The following is a 19,799-nucleotide window of genomic DNA, read 5'->3' on the forward strand; positions in this document are numbered from 1 at the left end:
GTCTCCTTTTTCTTTGCACTCCTTGCTAACCAACTTCTCTCCTGACTTTTTTTTTTTTTTTTCCCAATAATACTATGCAGAGAAGAGTTAGCATAGCAAGCCAGACTGCCATCCTTCGAAAGTTTTGCTTATTGGGTTGGCCCCTGGCTGGCTTCTGGGAACTTAGTTTTGGTGAAAATTCCTACCATTAGCAGAACTGATAAAGAGTGGCTTGCTGTCCCTAGAATGTGCAAACAAGATGGTTTATACTGAACATCTGCTTTCCTTCTGGGAGTGTAGCATTTTGTTAAGAGCCAGGCAGAGAGTGCCCACAAGATCAGTTCCCAATAAAAACCCTGGTTACTGAGTTCCTAATGAGCTTCGCTGGTAGATAATATTTAATCCATGTTGTCACAGCTTGTTGGTTGGGTAATTAAGTGTATCCTGTGTGATTCTGCTGGAAGAGGGCCCCTGGAAGTTTGTACTTGGTTTTCTCCAAACTCACCCCACTTATCTTTCTCTTTTGCTGATTTTGCTCTGTATCCTTTTATTGTACTAAATCTTAGCAGTGAGTATGACTATATGCTGAGTCCTGTGAATCTTCCTAGGAAATCACTGAACCTGGGAATCATCTTGGAGACCTCTGACACAAATACATGAATACCTTCTATCAGATTATAATTAAATTTTAGGCCTGAGAAATAGTTTCCTTAAGGTGCTTTACATGTGGCTTCACTCTGTTCTGATCTATTCATTAATTAATTTTATAGTTTAACTTCCATAGGATAATCTTATAATCTTTATTTGCAAGTTTTTGCAGAATATCTCATAACTGCCCACATAGATGAAGTGTACGATTCAAAGCTATTAAGTTTAAGAAAAATTATAGCAAATACATACAAATGAATAAATTTTAACCAGACATGGCTCATATATAAAGTTGCTATTGAATTTTGTATGTTTGTCCTATATCTAACCACTTTGATGAATTTATATTCATATTAGTAGCTTTTCTGTGATTCCTCTTGATTTTCTAAATATAAAATCATACCATCTGCAACTAGTGGTTTTCATCTCATTCTTTCCAATATTTACTGTTTTGTGTCCTCTTTTACTAATCCGAACAACTTTTGTTATTGTTTTATTTGGGGAATGTTATGAATTTCTAGTTGGGACAAAAGTAATACTGTATCATGATAGTAACAGGCATTCTCTTTTTCTTGCTTATTTTAATTGAACATACTTTTAGTGTTTCTCTAAGTACAACGTCGGCTATTTAATAAAGAAGCTCTTCATCATAGGTTCAGTGCTTTAGTTAAGAACAGGTGATGAGTGTTATTAGATTTTACTAAATGACTGTTATGAAAGCATGTGATTGTCTTATTTATCCTATCAACATAGTTTATAGTATGAAATTTTTTTTTTTTAGTCAAGGTCTTGCTCTATAACCCAGGCAGGAGTACAGTGGTGTGATCATAGCTCACTGCAGTCTTTATCTTCTGAACTCAAGCAATCCTCCTGCCCCAGCCACCTAAGTAGCTAGCACTGCACAGATATGGCACCACGCTCAGCTAGTTTTTTATTTTATAGATGGGGTCTTGCTATATTGCTCAGGCTAGTCTTGAACTCTTGGCCTCTAGCAATCCTTGTGCCTTATGCTCCCAAAGTGCTGGGATTACAGACATGAGACACTGCACCTGGCCTGATTTTCCTATACCTAATCTTCATGCATGATTCAGATAAACTCTTTTGATAGATGATTCTATTAATAAGCCTATTGGCTAGTATTTTATTTAAATTCTTCTATTCTATATTGATAAACTACTTTGGGGTAAAGTTTTCTTTCATGTGTGCTAATTTGGTCTGGAAACAGTATCATTATCATAATAATTCCTATCATTTACTGAGTGCTATTTTCCAGAAACTATGCTAGGCTTCATAGATCTTAATCTGCAATCACAACAATCCTGTGAGATCAGCATTCACAACTTATTTGAGAAGGAAAAAGCAGTTCAGAAAAGATCAAAGACATGATCAAAGCCATACAAGTATTTTGTGGCCTAACTGCTACAGAATGAATTGGATAGTTCTGACCTTTTTCATTGCCCTAAATTGTATATCTGACTCTAAAGGTTTCAAAGTATTACTGGGCCGGGCACAGTGGCTCACGCCTGCAATCGCAGCATTTTGGGAGGCCGAGGGGTGTGGTTCATCTGAGGTCAGGAGTTCGAGACCAGCCTGGCCAACATGGTGAAACCCCATCTCTACTAAAAATAAAAAATAAAAAAATTAGCCGGCCATGGTGACATCCACCTGTAATCCCAGTTATTTGGGAGGCTGAGGCAGGAGACTCACTTGAACCCAGGAGGCAGAGGTTGCAGTGAGCTGAGATCACATCACTGCATCCCAGCCTGGGCAACAGAGTGAGACTCTGTCTCAAAAAAAAAGAAAAAAAAAAAATTATTGGTAAACCCAGAAGGGCTAGAAGCCTTTCTTGTGGGGAAAAGGAAATAATTTTGATAACTTTCCTATATTTCTAGCCAGTGATGGGGCTTTTCAGATTTCTTTCATATAGCCATTCAATCTTTTGCCTAGAAAATTATTTCTTTAACTGAGGTTTAAAATGTATTCACTAGCTGGGCATGGCGGCTCATAATCCCAGCACTTTGGAAGACCAAGGTGGGAGAATCGCTTACAGCAGGGAGCTCAAGATCAGCCTGGACAACATAGCAAGACCCTATCTCTACACAAAATTTAAAAATTATCCAGGTGTGGTGGCATGTTTCTGTAGTCCTAGTACTCGGGAGGCTGATGTAGGAGGATCTCTTGAGCCCAGGAGTATGAGGTTGCAGTGAGCTATGACTGTACCACTGCACTCCATGCACTCCAGCCTGGGTGACAGAATGAAAACCTGTCTCTTAAAAAAAAAAAAAAAAAAAGCATTCACTTAAAACAGTATATAATGTTTTTTTTAAAGATCTCTTCTTCTCTTCTTCAACAAATACTCATGGACCTAAGGACTAGACACTGCTACAGGTGCTACTAGAGATACAACAGTAAACAAAACAGAAAAAACTCTATCTTCTGGTGCTGACGTTTATGTAAGTATTTTTTTATTTTTAGTTTTATTTTTGGAGATGATGTCTCGCTCAGTTGCCAAGGCTGGAGTGCAGTGGCGATCTCAGCTCACTGCAACCTCCACCTCCCGGGTTCAAGCAACTCTCCCTGCTTCAGCCTCCCTACTAGCTGGGATTACAGGCATGTGCCACCACACTCGGCTAATTTTTGTATTTTTAGTAGAGACAGGGTTTCACCACATTGGCAAGGCTGGTCTCGAACTCCTGACCTCAGGCAATCCACCCGCCTCAGCCTCCCAAAGTGCTGGGATTACAGGCGTGAGCCACCATGCCCGGCCTAGAGCTGAGTTGGATGGGGGATGGAGAAATGGTAGATTGTGACCCACAGTAAACTAACCAACTAAATAAATAAGTTATATAATATCACAGAAGGTGACAAGTGCTACATATGGAAGCATAGCACATAGTTAATAGCACAGGTTTTACAGTCCATTGTTTTACATTCCAACTTGGCCACCCACTATCTGTGTGATCTTGGGCAAATTACTTAACCTTTATCTGTGCCTTGGTTTTCTTATCAGTAAAATGGGAACAATAAAAGCAACACACTGTGTTGTGCAGGAATTAAATGTATACACATAAAGTGCTTAGAACAGTGCATATTGCTAGTCACTATGGAGAAGTTAACTGTTATGATTATTAAGAAAAATAAACAAAGGTGGATAAGGAGTACTGCGGAGGCATACAATTTTAAGTAGGACAATTAGGGAAGACCTTATAAAAGGCTTTATTTGCTCAAACACCTAAAGAATAATGTAGGTATCTTTGGAAGAGCATTCAAGGCAGAGGGAAAAGAATGTAAAGATCTAGGGCAGATGACTGCCTGATATGTTTCAGGAACAGCAAGGGGGTCAGTGTGGCTGAAGAGAACTGAGCAATCAGGGGCCAGGGAAGAGAGAAGATCAGAGATGTTTTTGGAAGACTGGGGAGGGAGGGGTATATGTAAGCAGAAAAAATAAAGCCTTTCTTCTGAGTGAGATGACAGGCCATTGGTGATTTTGAGTAGAAAGGTGGCATATCTGTCTTATAGGCACACTTTTGGGAGAGCGAGGAAGGAGGAAGACTTATTAGAAGGCTACTGCAGTAATTCAGGTGAATGATGATGGTGGTATGAGCCAGGATGAGGCAGAGGAGGTAATAGGATCTTGGATATACATATTAGTTTGAGTCAACAGGATTTCCTAAAATGGATGTTGGATGTGAGGGGAGGAGGAGTCAAGTATGAAATCAAGGATTATGGCCGGGGCAACTATAATAGTATAGTAGCCATGAACTAAAATGGGGAAAGCTGTATATGGAAGAGCCTAGGAATTCCGTCTTGGGCATGTTCAGTTTGCAAACTCTACCAACTAAATTATAACTAAAGATATGGAGTAGGTAGATAATATTCAAGTTGAGTTTGAGAGAGAGGTCTGGCTTGGAGGTTGTCAACGCAGAAACAGCAAAGCCATAAAATCAGCTAAGAACATCAGGAAGTCAGCTGTAGGTGGAAAAGAACAAGGACTGAACTCAAGGGCACTTCACTGATAAAAGGGCAGAGAGATACAGAAAAATCTGTAGAGAAGACTGAAAGGATATGCAGATTCCAGAACTCTTGCCCTGAATCAATCTAGCAACTTGAATTTGGGTTTTGAAGATCTCATCTGGAAAAGGGGACAAATGTCACAGCTCAGCATCTGTCCAAGATGGGAATCTAATAGAAAACTCGCCCTGCATTAAACTGGAATCCTCAGGGCTACAGCCTTTAAACTGGAATCCTAAAAGGCTACACCCTTTAACCTGGAATCCTAAAGGGCTATACTGTCAGTATAAGGATTAACCAAAACCAAACCTGACACTTCCTCTCCCTTCCATGATCACTCCACATGGGACTGCAAAAAATTTTTTCTTGATGCTGAGCAGAAAACAAAAATTAGTTCCTGAGGGCTGTCAGTGTAAGTCAGCCCTCCTGCATATTTGCAGCCCAAATTTCTATCAACTAGGTGATCCTAAACTGGTAGTGCCTCTGGGTGTCTGGCATAAGCAAATGCAGACCCTCTCTGAATAAAGGTGTCCTCATCCTAGGGCTCTATGAACTTCATACAAGTAATTTTTAAGAATAAGAAGAAGAAACATAGTCAAAAATAATCAAGCATACAGGGGCACAGAAACAGCAAAGGATGTCTCAAACAGCAAAATCAGATTTCATATAGAAAATCTGATTTCAGCTGGGCACGGTGGCTCACAACTGTAATCCCAGAACTTTGGGAGGCAGAGGCGGGCAGAGAGGCGGGCAGATCACCTGAGGTTGGGAGTTTGAGGCCACCCTGACCAACATGGAGAAACCCCGTCTCTACTAAAAATACAAAATTAGCCAGGCGTGGTGGCACATGCCTGTAATCCTAGCTACTTGGGAGGCTGAGGAGAATTGCTTGAACTGGGGAGGCGGAGGTTGCGGTGAGGTGAGATCGCACCATTGCACTCCAGCCTGGGCAACAAGAGTGAAATTCCGTCTCAATAAAAAAAAAAAAAAAAAAAATTCCAATTTCATATATGATTATGGAAAATATCACACAGACAACAAATAGTAAGTATGCTTATTAAGTCTGAAGAAATAAGAAATAAACTTGAAAATAAGAAACTATAAAAAGGGCAATGGAGTGGCCGGGCACAGTGGCTCATGCCTGTAATCCCAGTACTTTGGGAGGCCAAGGCAGGCAGATCACGACGTCAGGAGATAGAGACCATCCTGGCTAAACATGGCGAAACCCCATCTCTACTAAAAATACAAAAAATTAGCTGGGTGTGGTGGCGGGCACCTGTAGTCCCAGCTACTTGGGAGGTTGAAGCAGGAGAATCGCTTGAACCCGGGAGGCGGAGGTTGCAGTGAGCCGAGATCGCGCCACTGCACTCCAGCCTGGGCAACAGATCGAGACTCTGTCTCAAAAATAAAATAAAATAAAATAAAATAAAATAAAATAGAAAAGGGCAATGGAATACTTAAAAAAGAATGACATATAATTTATCGACATGAAAAATACCATAATCAACAAAAAACTCAATAGATGGGTTTGACAGCAAGTTACACACAGCTGAAGAGAAAATTTTTGAACTAAGAGCTAGATCAGAAGAAACTATACAAATCTCAACCAAAGAAACAAAATGATGGAAAATACAGACAGAAGAGAGGTTAAGAAATGTGGAGGACACAGTGTGAATGTCTAATACACATATTTAATCGGAGCTCCATAAGGTGAGGAGAGAGAAGCTTAGATACCATCAATATGTGAAGAGAAAATGAGAATTTCCCAGCAGTAACAAAAAACTGCAACCTACCACCTCAAGAAGTCCAACAAATCCCAATAGATTTAAGCCAAACCTAGATATATCACCATATAACTGCAGGACAGCAAAAACAAAAAGGTCTTTCAAAGCAGCAAGAGAGAAATGGAATGAGAGTGAGGCTGACTGGCAGAAGAGCTCTTACATAACTGAACCCTGTTGTGAATGCCTTAAGAAACTGATTGCTGTAGACATCAGTCAAATACTTTAGGATGAGGCTGTTTAGATAAATACTCCTGTTTTGACAAATCTGTAAGTCATTTTCACAGGCAGGGATCCAGCTAGCTCTGTCATAAATACTTAAATGTGCAAAAGGATTTTCTTCTTCTGGGGAAAAAAGAAAAAGAAGTATTACCCAAAATGACTGAGGGCCTTTTTTTTTGTGATCTGCCCGCCTGGGCCTCCCAAAGTGCTGGGATTACAAGTGTAAGCCACCGCACCTGGATGGCTTTTTTTTTTTATTATTTTAAACTCCTACTAAATACTACATCACCACAGACAAGGCCAATCAACTTGCTTAGTTTACCCCTACTGGCAATCTAAGAGCCAAAATATGGGCCATACTTGTTACACAAATCTTGGTATTTCAATCACAGTATTCCTCTAACATGAGGCTCAGACAAGCCTGAAAAGCTACTCTTTCCCTATGTGGGAAAGAGCATGGGCACTGCAATGAGAAAGACTGGTGTTGGAAATATTAGACAAGATCCTGAACCTCAGTGGCAGTTTCCTCAAGTACAAAATAAGGACAATAGCTCCCTCATTTCATCATTCAACATGCACTGATTAAGACTCTTCTGGCCGGGCGTGGTGGCTCACACCTGTAATCCCAACACTTTGGGAGGCCGAGCTGAGTGGATCACTTGAGGTCGGGAATTTGAGACCAGCCTGGCCAACATGGGGAAACCCTGTCTCTACTAAAAAATACAAAAATTAGCCGGGTGTGGCGGCACACACCTGTAGTCCCAGCTACTTGGGAGGCTAAGGCAGGAGAATCGCTTGAACCTGGGAGGCAGAGGTTGTAGTGAGCCGAGATCATGCCACTGCACTCCAGCCTGGGTAACAGAGCGAGACTTCTTCTCAAAAAACAACAAACAAACACTCTTTTAAGTGTGAGGCACTGGGTAAGGATATATGTATCTATAAACACACACAAACACACCTACACACATGCACACACATACACACACGCTTCAGGGAAAACATGGCATGCTGGTCACTAGACCTTTATATTCCAGGTGGAATAGGTGCATCTTCTCTGATATACATGACCAGGCCATGAAGGAAGACCTAAAGATACTGTCATTAGGGATTACCCAACTATAAGGTCCAGCTCAGTTGGAACCAGTCCCAGAGCTCAGTTGGAATCACCCCTCAGAGCTTCTGATCAGTTTGCTAGGCTCCAGTCTTAAGTATGAGCAAACAAGCAGGGATTATGATACTCTCAGGAAAGTCTCTAATGAGAAAGACAGAGGCAAAAACAAGCAGAAACAAATGAACAATGAGGAAGCAGATACGAGGCAGGGAGAAATTTTAAATGATCACTGATATTCTCAAAGGAAAGTGATATATTTCAATCATGATTAAAAAAAACTCAAAATAATTATATATATATGTGCATATGTACATATGTTATTACATAAACACACATGCATCTATTTCTATATATATGAAAGGAAAATAGACAAATGAAAAATCTCAATAAAAGGCTTAGAAGATAAAGATGAGGGGATTTCCTAAAGAAAAAATGTATTAAAGAGCAAAGGACAGACAAACAAATAAGAGACAACTAGACCAGAATGTCCAATAACGAAAAAAGTTCTTAAAAGACAGAACAGGAAAAAAGAAAATGCAGAGAGAAAATGAATGGACTAACTCTAGAAAATGAGCAGTTTCCAGACTGAAATAATTCACCAAGTACATGTCAAGCACCATAGTTAAAAATAAATCCAGACCAGCCAGGCACAGAGGCTCACGCCTGTAATCCCAGAACTTTGGGAGGCTGAGGCGGGTGGATCATGATGTCAGGAGTTCGAGACCAGCCTGGCCAAGATGGTGAAACCCCATCTCTACTAAAAAATACAAAATTAGCCGGGTGTGGTAGCGCATGCCTGTAATCCCAGCTACTCGGGAGGCTGAGGCAGGAGAATCTCCTGAACCTGGGTGGTGGATGTTGCAGAGAGCCAAGATCGTGCCACTGCACTCCAGCCTGGCTGACAAGAGCAAAACTCCATCTTAAAAAAAAAAAAAGTAAACTCAAACCAGGAAACGATATTGAGAAATTGAAAAATCACTAAGAAGAAAGAGAAGATTCTATACATTTCCAGACACTGAAAATGTGTTGCATAAAAAAGAAAACAGAATTAGAATGCTTCATGCTTCTTAAGAAATATTGGGCTCGGCGCCGTGGCTCAGGCTGAGCGTGGTGGCTCACGCCTGTAACCCTAGCACTTTGAGAGGCCCAGGCAGGTGTTCAAGACCAACCTGGCCAACATGGTGAAACCCCATCTCTACTAAAAATACAAAAAATTAGCCGGGTGTGGTGGTGTGTGCCTGTAATCCCAGCTACTCAGGAGGTTGAGAGAGGAGAATCACTTGAACCTGGGAGGCGGAGGTTGCAGTGAGCCCATATCACATCACTGCACTCCAACCTGGGTGACAAGAGTGAGACTGCATCTCAAAAAAATAAAAATAAAAAAGTCCAGGCACGATGGCTCATGCCTGTAATTCCAGCACTTTGGGAGGCCAAGGTGGGTAAATCATCTGAGGTCAGGAGTTCGAGACCAGCCCGACCAACATGGAGAAACCCCGTTTCTACTAAAAATACAAAATTGGCCAGGTATGGTGGCATGTGCCTGTAATCCGAGCTACTCAAGAGGCTAAGGCAGGAGAATGGCCTGAACTTGGGGAGTAGAGGTTGCAGTGAGCTGAGATTATATCACTGCACTCCAGCCTGGGTGACAGAGTGAGACTGCATCTCACAAAAAAAAAAGGCCAGGCACGATGGCTCACGCCTGTAATCCCAGCACTTTGGGAGGCCAAGGTGGGTGAATCATCTGAGGTCAGGAGTTCGAGACCAGCCTGACCAACATGGAGAAACCCTGTTTCTACTAAAAATACAAAATTAGCCAGGTGTGGTGGCGTGTGCCTGTAATCCGAGCTACTCAGGAGGCTAAGGCAGGAGAACGGCCGGAACTTGAGGAGCAGAGGTTACAGTGAGCTGTTTGCACTCCAGCCTGGGCAACAAGAGTGAAACTCCGTCTCAAAAAAAGAAAAAAAAAGAAATACTGGAAGCTAGGCTGGGAGCGGTGGTTCACGCCTGTAATTCTAGCACTCTGGGAGGCCGAGGTAGGCAGATCACCTCAAGCCAGGAGTTCAAGACCAGTCTGGGCAACACGGTGAAACCCCGTCTCTACTAAAAACACAAAAATCAGCCAGGTGTGGTGGCACGTGCTTGTAATCCCAGCTACTCGAAAGGCTGAGGCAGGAGAATCGCTTGAACCCAGGAGGCGGAGGTTGCAGTGAGCTGAATCGCACCATTGCACTCCAGCCTGGGTGACACAGCGAGCCTCCCTCTAAAACAAAACAAAACAAAAAAAATTATCTATCAAAATTATCTATGGTGTGGATAAAATGATGGAAAGGGCAGAAATGTGAGTTGGGGACAGAAAGAGGAAAGAGAACTAAATTTCTCTTTCATAGTGGGAAATTAATACATAACGCCTAAAACTGAAGAATCAAGAATTATCAATGCCAGTATATTATTTAGAAAAATAGTGGTTAGGGGAGAGAAGGAAGGAAAAAAGAAAAAAGAAAAATGGTGGTTAAAAAACAAAATAGCCAAAAACTATTTGAAGAGCGGCCTCTGGGAAGAGGCAAATAGGGGTTGCAACAAAAAGTGGGAGACTGCTGTTTTTAGTAGCAAATCTGGAGGGATTTTTGAGTGAGTAGTTCTCACCAGGACAGCACAATACAGCTAGTCTTAAATACTGTAGCTGAGACCCACCCCAGGTGAAGTGATCAGAATCACAGGAGGTGGGTGGGACCCAGCTACAAGTGGTTCGAAAAGGGCTCTGAAAGTTTCTGATGCACAGAAATAGTTGAGAAATACAACTTTAAACTATATGCATGAGTTACTTCATAAACATTAACAAGTGGCCAGGCGCAGTGGCTCATGCCTGCAATCCCAGAAGTTTGGAAGGCCGACGTAGGTGGATCACCTGAGGTTGGGAGTTCGAGACCAGCATGATCAACATGGGGAAATCCCATCTCTACCAAAAATACAAAATTAGCCAGGCATGGTGGCACATGCCTGTAATCCCAGCTACTCGGGAGGCTGAGGCAGGAGAATGGCTTGAACCCAGGAGGCGGAGGTTGCAGTGAGCCAAGATCATGCCACTGCACTCCAGCCTGGGTGACAAAGCAAAACTCCGTCTCAAAAAAAAAAAAAAAAAAAAAAATTAACGAGTAATATTTAAATGAAGAAATGTACATGAAACTGTTTAAACGAAGAAATATTTACAAAACACTTATATACTCATAAAACATCCATACCTATATAAAACATATATAGCAAAGAAAATACTCCAGAAATAATACATCAGTTACCCAGTTCTCTTTTTTCATTAAAAACTTGCAGGCCGGACATGGTGGCTCATGCCTGTAATCCCAGCACTTCGGGAGGCCGAGGTGGGCGGATCACGAGGTCAGGAGTTCAAGACCAGCCTGACCAACATGGTGAAACCTCGTCTCTACTAAAAATACAAAAATTAGCCGGGTGTGGTGGCATGTGCCTGTACTCCCAGCTACTTGGGAGGCTGAGGCAGGAGAATCGCTTGAACCCAGGAGGCGGAGGTTTCAGTGAGCCAAGATTGTGCCACAGCACTCCAGCCTGGGCAACAGAGCAAGACTCTGTCTCAAAAACAAAAAACAAAAACAAAACAAACAAAAAAACTTGCAAAGTGGTAGCTTAAGACTTTACAATGCTTAATTTCATTTCATCTAATTAATTTATTAGAGATACGGTGTTGCTCTCTCACTCAGGCTGGAATGCAGTGGCATGATCACAGCTCATGCATCCTTAAACTCCTGGGCTCAAGACATCCTCCTGCCTCAGCTTCCTGAAGTAGCTGGGACTACAGGCTTACAAAAACATGCCTGACTAATTTTTAAATTTTTAAAATAGATTTGGGGTCTTGCTATCTTGCCCAGCTTTGTCTCAAACTGCTGGTTCAAGTGATCCTCTTGCCTTGGCCTCCCAAAGTGCTGGGATTACAGGTGTGAGACACTGCACCCAGCCTACAAATGCTTTTGTGGGAAAAATAAATATGAGACACCTTTATATGCTACCAAAGAGAACTACATGCTTAAATTAAATGTAGTAAGTAATATTAATTTCTAAAAAGACTAAAATTGGTCTGTGTCATGATCTGATTTGCCTACTGCATATGGGGTTCTCTTTTCATTTCTTTTTTTGAGACAGAATCTCACTCTGTCACCCAGGCTGGAGTGCAATGGCGCGATCTTGGCTCACTGAAACCTCCATCTCCAGGGTTCAAGCGATTCTCCTGCCTCAGCCTCCCAAGTAGCTGGGACTACAGGCGCACACCACCCCTCCCAGCTAATTTTTTAATTTCCAGTAGAGATGGGATTTCACCGTGTTGGCCAGGCTGGTTTTGAACTCCTGACCCCAAGTGATCTGCCCGCTTCAGCCTCCCAAAGTGCTGGGATTACAGGCATGAGCCACTGCACGCCTGGCCTCCCTTTTCATTTCTGAAGATTGGTATGTTCTGGACCATTTATTTCTTTAGAGGAGTGACAGTGCCTGTGCCATCAAAAGCAAACAACAACAACAAAAAACTTGCTATTATTCCACAGCTGTTCTGTGCATCACAATATTAAAATCTAAAATTAAGCCATGATGCATTAATTGAGCAAATAAATTTCCAATTATACACAATGGTGTCTTTAAAAGTCGGCATCCAACATTCATCCTAAATCTAAATAGTCCTCTGGAAATAGCAGGCGCATACAATAAATGGTACTCCTGAGAAGTGGTATCCAATAATGCCCAATTAAATTGGGAGAAACTAATGGATTGCTAAAGTACTCTCAATGATGCTAGATATGTTAAACAATACACTGGACCCAGTGCAAAAACACATTCTGTCACATCACCAAACTGCTGCAACAGATTCATTTTCATTGACAAAGACAGAGTACTTCTTTTGAATTCTGTGAAGACACAAAATGCCTGGACCCCTCTGGCTTTATAAGTTTAATCGGGATAGCCAATAAACCTTTTCATTCAGCAGCCTCTCACACTCTTCCATTTCCCACAAAAACAAAACAAATATACAATTTAAGAAAGTACACTGCTGGCTGGGCATGGTGGAACACGCCTGTAATCCCAACACTTTGGGAGGCCAAGGCAGGTGGATCATCTGTGGTCAGGAGTTCGAGAACAGCCTGAGCAACATGGAGAAACCCCATCTCTACTAAAAATACTAAAAATTAGCCGGGCATAGTGGCACATGCCTGTAATCCCAACTACTCTGGAGGCTGAGGCAGGAGAATCGCTTGAACCTGGGAGGCGGAGGTTGCAGTGAGCTGAGATCATGCCATTGCACTCCAACCTGGGAAACAAGAGCGAAACTCTGTCTCAAAAAAGAAAAGAAAAGAAAGTACACTTCTAACTTTCCTAAAAATCAGAAGTTGTAATTCTAAACAAAATGAGTAGGAGGAAAAATGCTGAAAAATGTACAGTGCATTGGAAGCTCTTGGAATAAAGAGTTTAAGTAAAACTAAGCATGAAAACTAAATGGAAAATGTATACTTGGGGTCAGCTCTCTTGGCTACCAGACATTTTCATTGGTCTCCTGACAGAAACCTATCAAGTTTGCTTCCCCCTCTAACTGCAGTATGAACACCCACAACAGAAACAGTTTGAAGTGGCAGATCTGTGCACCCAGAATATTTTGAACACATTTTTCACTAATGAAACATTTTGACCAGATACAAAAGACTCTAAAGACTGTGCTTTCATTTTCCTGTAAATTACTATAGTTTGAATTATACTATCCACCTTTAAAGTGTTTCACTGCTGGCATTATTTGTTTGTTTGTTTGTTTTTTTTGAGACGGAGTTTTGCTCTTGTTGCCCAGGCTGGAGAGCAATGGTACGATTTCAGCTCACCACAACCTCCACCTCCCAGGTTCAAGTGAGTCTCCTGCCTCAGCCTCCCAAGTAGCTGGGATTACAAGCATGCACCACCACGCCTGGCTAATTTTATATTTTTAGTAGAGATGGGGGTTTCTCCACGTTGGTTAGGCTGGTCTCGAACTCCTGACCTCAGGTAATCTGCCCACCTCGGCCTCCCAAAGTGTTGAGATTACAGGCGTGAGCCACTGCACCCAGCTGACCACTGGCATTCTTTATAAAATCACTGAAAATCATCACTTCAATAGTGAAATATAAAACGAAGGATGTTCAAGTTAGATCCCTGTCACTTATTTCAGCATTCAGGGCCACCTTTTTTTTGTGATTGTCACAAATTTTCAAAAACTCAAGTGCATGTAAAACAGTATGTTAATATTCAAAGACTAAAACTATCGGCTAGAAGTTTTACTTAAACTACAGCAGCTCAGCATGAGAAGGGGAAACGTTTGAACACTAGAGAAATTCACCCTTATACCTCTACCTCTATAAAATAAAATTATTCTGGGTTATATAACAAAAATAAACCTCCCACCAGAGATCTTGGAAATCTTGAATTTTTTTTTCCTGCAGGAGGATTTATTATTTTCCACTGAGTGTCCATTCATGCGTTTTCTTCTTGTTTCTATTCATAGCACCCGATCCTGACTAGCATGCACAACCTCAAAAGAAAAGAAACACTAAATACAAACTGTGTAAAATTAAATAAAATAAAGCAAAATAAAAAGGCACACATTAAGAGTGGGTACCCTTGGGTTGGTGCCACAATGTCTACCTGTGCAATAGCTCTCATGGAACTCACCTTGTACGCAACACTATTAGACGAATCCACAATGATGAACAGGGGCTTCCTGGTGAAAGGATAGAGATCCCCGGGATGAAGGCTGGGAAAACAACAACAATGAAGAACTGTTAAACTGTGTCAGCCACATCTCAGAAATCTTATTCTTCAGTTTGGTCTGCTCATATCTCCTTTGCATCATAGCACTGACAGAAAAACAAAGACTAGCTAAGCAAAGGGGAAAAAAAAGCCTGTATTTACTAGGATAGCCAAGATAGTTTTATTTGGAAAAAAAAGAAGTTCAGAGACAATTCTTATTCAAGAATATCTAAGCTAAAGTGAAGTCTGTGTATTTAACGATGACTAAACACACAGCATGAAAACCTCAGAAGCTGGCACACAAGTACCTGTTTCATATTTAAAAGCTCCTTGTAAGAACATCTGGAAACAAGATGTAATAACAAAACCAGATTTGTATTTCAATGAGTCTTCAAAATTTCTATTTTAAAGATTTTTAATATTTCAAGCTACATCTTAATACTGCAGGTAGTAAGTAGGAAAATCTTTTTACTATCACTATTTTTTTTTTTTTTAAAGACACCGTCTTGCTCTGTGCCCCAGGCTGGAGTACAGTGGTGTGGTGCAATCACAGCTCACTGCAACCTCCATGTCCCGGGCTCAGGTGATCCTCCCACCTCAGCCTCCTTGAGTAGCTGGGACTGCAGGCATGTACCAACACAACCAGCTAACTTTTCTATTTTTAGTAGAGATGGGGTTTCTCCACGTTGCCCAGGCTGGTCTCGAACTCCTGAGCTCAAGCAATCTGCCCACCTCAGCTTCCCAAAGTGCTAGGATTATGGGCATGAGTCACTGTGCCCAGCTACTTTTTACCACATGTTTCCTCTGAACATTTGCATCAAGGGCTTGTTAAACATGCGGGGGCTTGTTAAACATGCAGTTTGACTGGCCCACAGAAGAGCTACTAAACCCAAAGGCTGAAGTCCAGTAACATGCATGTGAGAGCCAATGCGTAAGGTCAGAATCTTGGTGTGCATGCTGTCTTTCCGATGACTGAGTACACGATGTGCACATGTGGATAGATACTAATGTAAATGTAAATTTATAAATGTTTCACTGAGCAATATCATTAAACTTCATTATATTTCAAATAAAAGTTTTTCTTTCTTTTATTGACAAATAAAAATTGTATATATTCAAGGTATACAATGTGATGACTTGTTAATGCATACATGTATAGCGATTACCATGATCAAATTAATCAACACCTCCATTCCCACAGTTACCCTTTGTGTGTGTGGGCGGCGGGGAGTGGGGGGCCCCAGGGGTGGTGGGCAGAGAGGACACATAAGCTTTACTCTTTCACAAAATTTCGAGTAAACAACAGTTTTTGTTATTGTTGTTGTTGTTGTTTGAGATGGGGTCTCACTTTGTCACCAAGGCTGGAGTACAGTGGCAAGATCATAGCTAACTGCAGCCTCGATCCCCCAGGCTCAAGTGATACTCCTGCCTCAGTCTCCCAAGTAGCTGGGACCATGGGCGTGCACCTCAACGCCTGGCTCATTTTTTAAATTTTTAGTAGAGACAAGATCCTCTTATGTTGCCAAGGCTGGTCTTGAACTCCTGAACTCAAGCAATCTTCCCATCTCAGTCTCCCAAAGTGCTGAGATTACGGGAATGAGCCACCATGCTCGGTCCAACAATACAGTATTTTTATTCATTTATTTTTTATTTATTTATTTTGAGATGGAGTCTCGCTCTGTCACACAGACCGGAGTGCAGCGGTATGATCTCGGCTCACTGCAACCTCCGCCTCCCAGGTTCAGGCAATTCTCCTGCCTCAGCCTCCCAAGTAGCTGGGATTACAGGCACATGCCACCACATCCGGCTAATTTTTTGTATTTTTAGTAGAGATGGGATTTCACCATGTTGCAGGCTGGTTTCAAACACCTGACCTCAAGTGATCCGCCCGCTTCGGCCTCCCAAAGTACTGAGATTACAGGCCTGAGCCACTGCACCCAGCCAATATAGTATTTTTAATTATCACTACCATGCTGTACTTTAAATGATATTTATCTTACAACTGAGAGGTTGCACCCTTTAACCAACATCTCCCTATTTTCCCCAATCCTCAGCTCCTCACAACTACCGTTGCACTCTGCTTCTGAGTGCAACTTTTTCAGATTCCACATATAAGTGATCATGCCATACAGGTTCAGTATTTCTAATCTGAAAATCCAAAACGAAAAATGCTCCAAAATCCAAAAGGTTTTCAGAGCCAACATGATGCCACAAGTAGAAAATTCCACACCTGACCTCACATGATGGATCATAGTCATGGAGGTACACAACACATAGTTTATCCAGGATCTCAAAGGGAAAAATAAAATTACTTTCAGGCAATGTGTATGAGGTGTATATGAAACATAAGTCAATTTCATGGGTCCCATCCCTAAGGTACCTTACTATCTATATACAAATATTCCAAAATCTGGAAAAATCCAAAACCCGAAACACTTCTGGTCCCACACATTTCAGATAAGGGATATTCCAATACGTATTAGAAACAAAGTTTTAGACCAGTCCAGTTTTCTTTATAACCAGATTGCTCTCACCTAGAAAAATTCTAGAGCCAATGAGCCAATAATAGCCCAAGCAATGAAGTTGCTATGCTTAGAAAAAGAATGAACTCCAGGCACAGTGGCTCACGCCTGTAATCCCAGCACTTTGGGAGGCCAAAGCAGGCATATCACTTGAGGTCAGGATTTCGAGACCAGCCTGGCCAACACGGTGAAACCCCATGTCTATAAAAATACAAAAATTAGCTGGGTGTGGTGATGCATGACTGTAATCCTAGCTACTTGGGAGGCTGAGGCAGGAGAATCGCTTGAACTCGGAAGGCAGATGTTGCAGTGAGCCAAGATAGTGCCACTGCATTCCAGCCTGGGTGGCAGAGTAAAACTCTGTCTCAAAAAAAAAAAAAAAGAAAGAAAAGAAAAAGAACTTTTATAGATGAAATTCTATTTGCTTTTGTATTTTTTGCATTAAAAAAAATTTTTTTTAAGTTTTTGTAGAGACAAAGTCTCACTATGTTGCCCAGGATGGTCTCAAACTCCTGGGTTCAGGTGATCCTCCTACCTCAGCCTCCTAAAATGTTGGGATTACAGGCATGAGCCACTGCTCCTGGGCTGAAGTTCTATTTGTAATCATGTAACAACATTCATTTGTGCTATATTAAACCAACAAAACCTTGTATTAAAAAATTCAGGCCCAGAGCGGTGGCTCATGCCTGTAATTCCAGCACTTTGGGAGGCCAAGGCTAAGGTCAGGAGTTTAAGACCAGACTGGTCAACATGGCAAAACTCCATCTCTGTGAAAAATAAAAAAATTAGCCAGGCATGGTGGTGGCCACCTGTAATCCCAGCTACATGGGAGGCTGAGGTAGGAGAATCACTTGAGCCTGGGAGATGGAGGCTGCAGTGAGCCAAGATCGTGCCACTGCACTCTAGCCTGGTCATCAGAGCAAGATTCCATCTCAAATAAAAAACCTCAATACTAGAGGTTGGGAAGGGTAGGGAAATGGAGGTATAGGGAAGAGATTTGTTAAAAAATAAAAAATTACAGCTAGATAGAAGGAATATGTTCTAGTGTTCTATACCACTGTAGCATGACTATAGTTAATAACATGTTATATACTTTTTATTTTCTCTTTTTTGTTTTTTTGACATGGAGTCTCGCTCTGTCACCCAGACTGGAGCACAATCTCGGTTCACTGCAACCTTGACCTAATGGGTTCAAGTGATTCTCCTGCCTCAGCCTCCTGAGTAGGTAGGACCACAGGTGCAAGCCACCACACCCGGTTAATTTTTGTATTTTGGTAGAGACAGGGTTTCATGTTGGCCAAGCTGGTCTCAAACTCCTGACCTCAAGTGATCCACCCATCTCGGCCTCCCAAAGTGTTGGGATTACAGGTGTGAGCCACTGCCATCAGCCTATATTATAGTTTTAAATAGCTAGAAAAAAGATATTAAATGTTCCCAACACAAAGAATGGATGTTTGAGATGATGAGTATGCTAATTACTCTGATCTGATCACGATACATTATAAATATAGAAACATCATTATGTACCCCAGGAATATTTACAATGATTATTTTTCAATTAAAAAAATAAAATAAAATAAAATGTGCCCGGGCACGGTGGCTCACACCTGTAATCCCTACACTTTGGGAGGCCGAGGCAGGTGGATCACAAGGTCAGGAGTTCAAGACCAGCCTGAACAACATGGTGAAACCCCATCCCTACTAAAAATACAAAAACTAGCCAGGCATGGTGGCTGGTGCCTGTAATCCCAGCTACGCAGGAGGCTGAGGCAGGAAAATCGCTTGAACCTGGGAGGCAGAGGTTGCAGTGAGCCAAGATCATGCCACTGCACTCCAGCCTGGGTGACAGAGCAAGACTCCATCTCAAAAAAAAATGTTTGGGCTGAACACAGTGGCTCACATCTTGCAATCCTAGCACTTTGGGAAGCTGAGGTGGGAGGATCACTTAAGGCCAGGAAATCAAGACTGACCCGAGTGACAGAGCAAGACTCCATCTCAAGAAAAAAATTTGTTTAAAAGTTCATATTGATGTTACATGTATCATGTCCTGACATATTATTTATTTATGTATATATTTACTGTCTCCAACTAGAATGCAATTTTGTTCACTGACATATCCCTAGTGACTAAACAGTGTGTAACATAAAATAGATACTCAATAAAATATTTATTCAATGAATATCAACCAAAAGTTCTAATTTCCTAGGATAGACAGAGCCTGAATTATTGCTGGAATCCAAATAAGTGTTTCTGGTCTGTCCCTAAATCTTAGTCTAAGGGAATCATTCTAGTACTAGAAAAAACTCCCCATTTTACTTAATATTTTTTCTATTTATAGACAGAGGTATAATTTTTATAATAAGAGGAGACACCAGAATACATACCAGTGCATTTCCTTGTGGGACTGATTTCGTTTGTGGATGGCATCTCCATTAATAATATCCCGATTACTATTAGTAAGTACACCTCCAAAATCATAAGGACCTATAAAAACAAAGGGAAGAATCCTAGACTTCAGTTGAAGACTATCACTGACCTGATGTTCAAATACAAAGGTACTGTGTGAATCTCTCATTGATTCAAGCGAAGATAATTACACATTTAAATTATTTTAAAATTTAAAATTTTAATTTAATGGAGTATTTAAATGACTTCAGTATGTTGTCACTTTCAACATTTTAAAAAACACTTAATTATTCAGCAGTTCTTCAAACAGAATATAATGAGAAACAAAACAAGACTCTA

The 19,799-nt window shown here is 41.3% G+C and overlaps 1 protein-coding gene across 3 annotated transcripts in view; it reads right to left on the reverse strand.

Annotated features, from left to right (window-relative positions):
* Window positions 1-19,799, reverse strand: part of SCAI (suppressor of cancer cell invasion) — a 188,277-nt gene that overhangs the window by 32,497 nt on the left and 135,981 nt on the right. For all 3 annotated transcript variants that reach the window (XR_008509997.2, XM_024252813.3, XM_009244859.4), the window contains 2 exons: window positions 19,439-19,538; window positions 14,455-14,536 (listed from right to left, as the gene is read on the reverse strand). Coding sequence is in view for 2 of the 3 variants with exons in the window: in XM_024252813.3 (XP_024108581.1) it covers window positions 14,455-14,536; window positions 19,439-19,538 (182 nt within the window). In the remaining variant the exon portion in view is untranslated. The remainder of the gene's footprint in view (window positions 1-14,454; window positions 14,537-19,438; window positions 19,539-19,799) is intronic.

This window comes from Pongo abelii, chromosome 13 (assembly GCF_028885655.2).
Source record: "Pongo abelii isolate AG06213 chromosome 13, NHGRI_mPonAbe1-v2.0_pri, whole genome shotgun sequence".
In the NCBI taxonomy this organism is placed as follows: Eukaryota; Metazoa; Chordata; class Mammalia; order Primates; family Hominidae; genus Pongo; species Pongo abelii.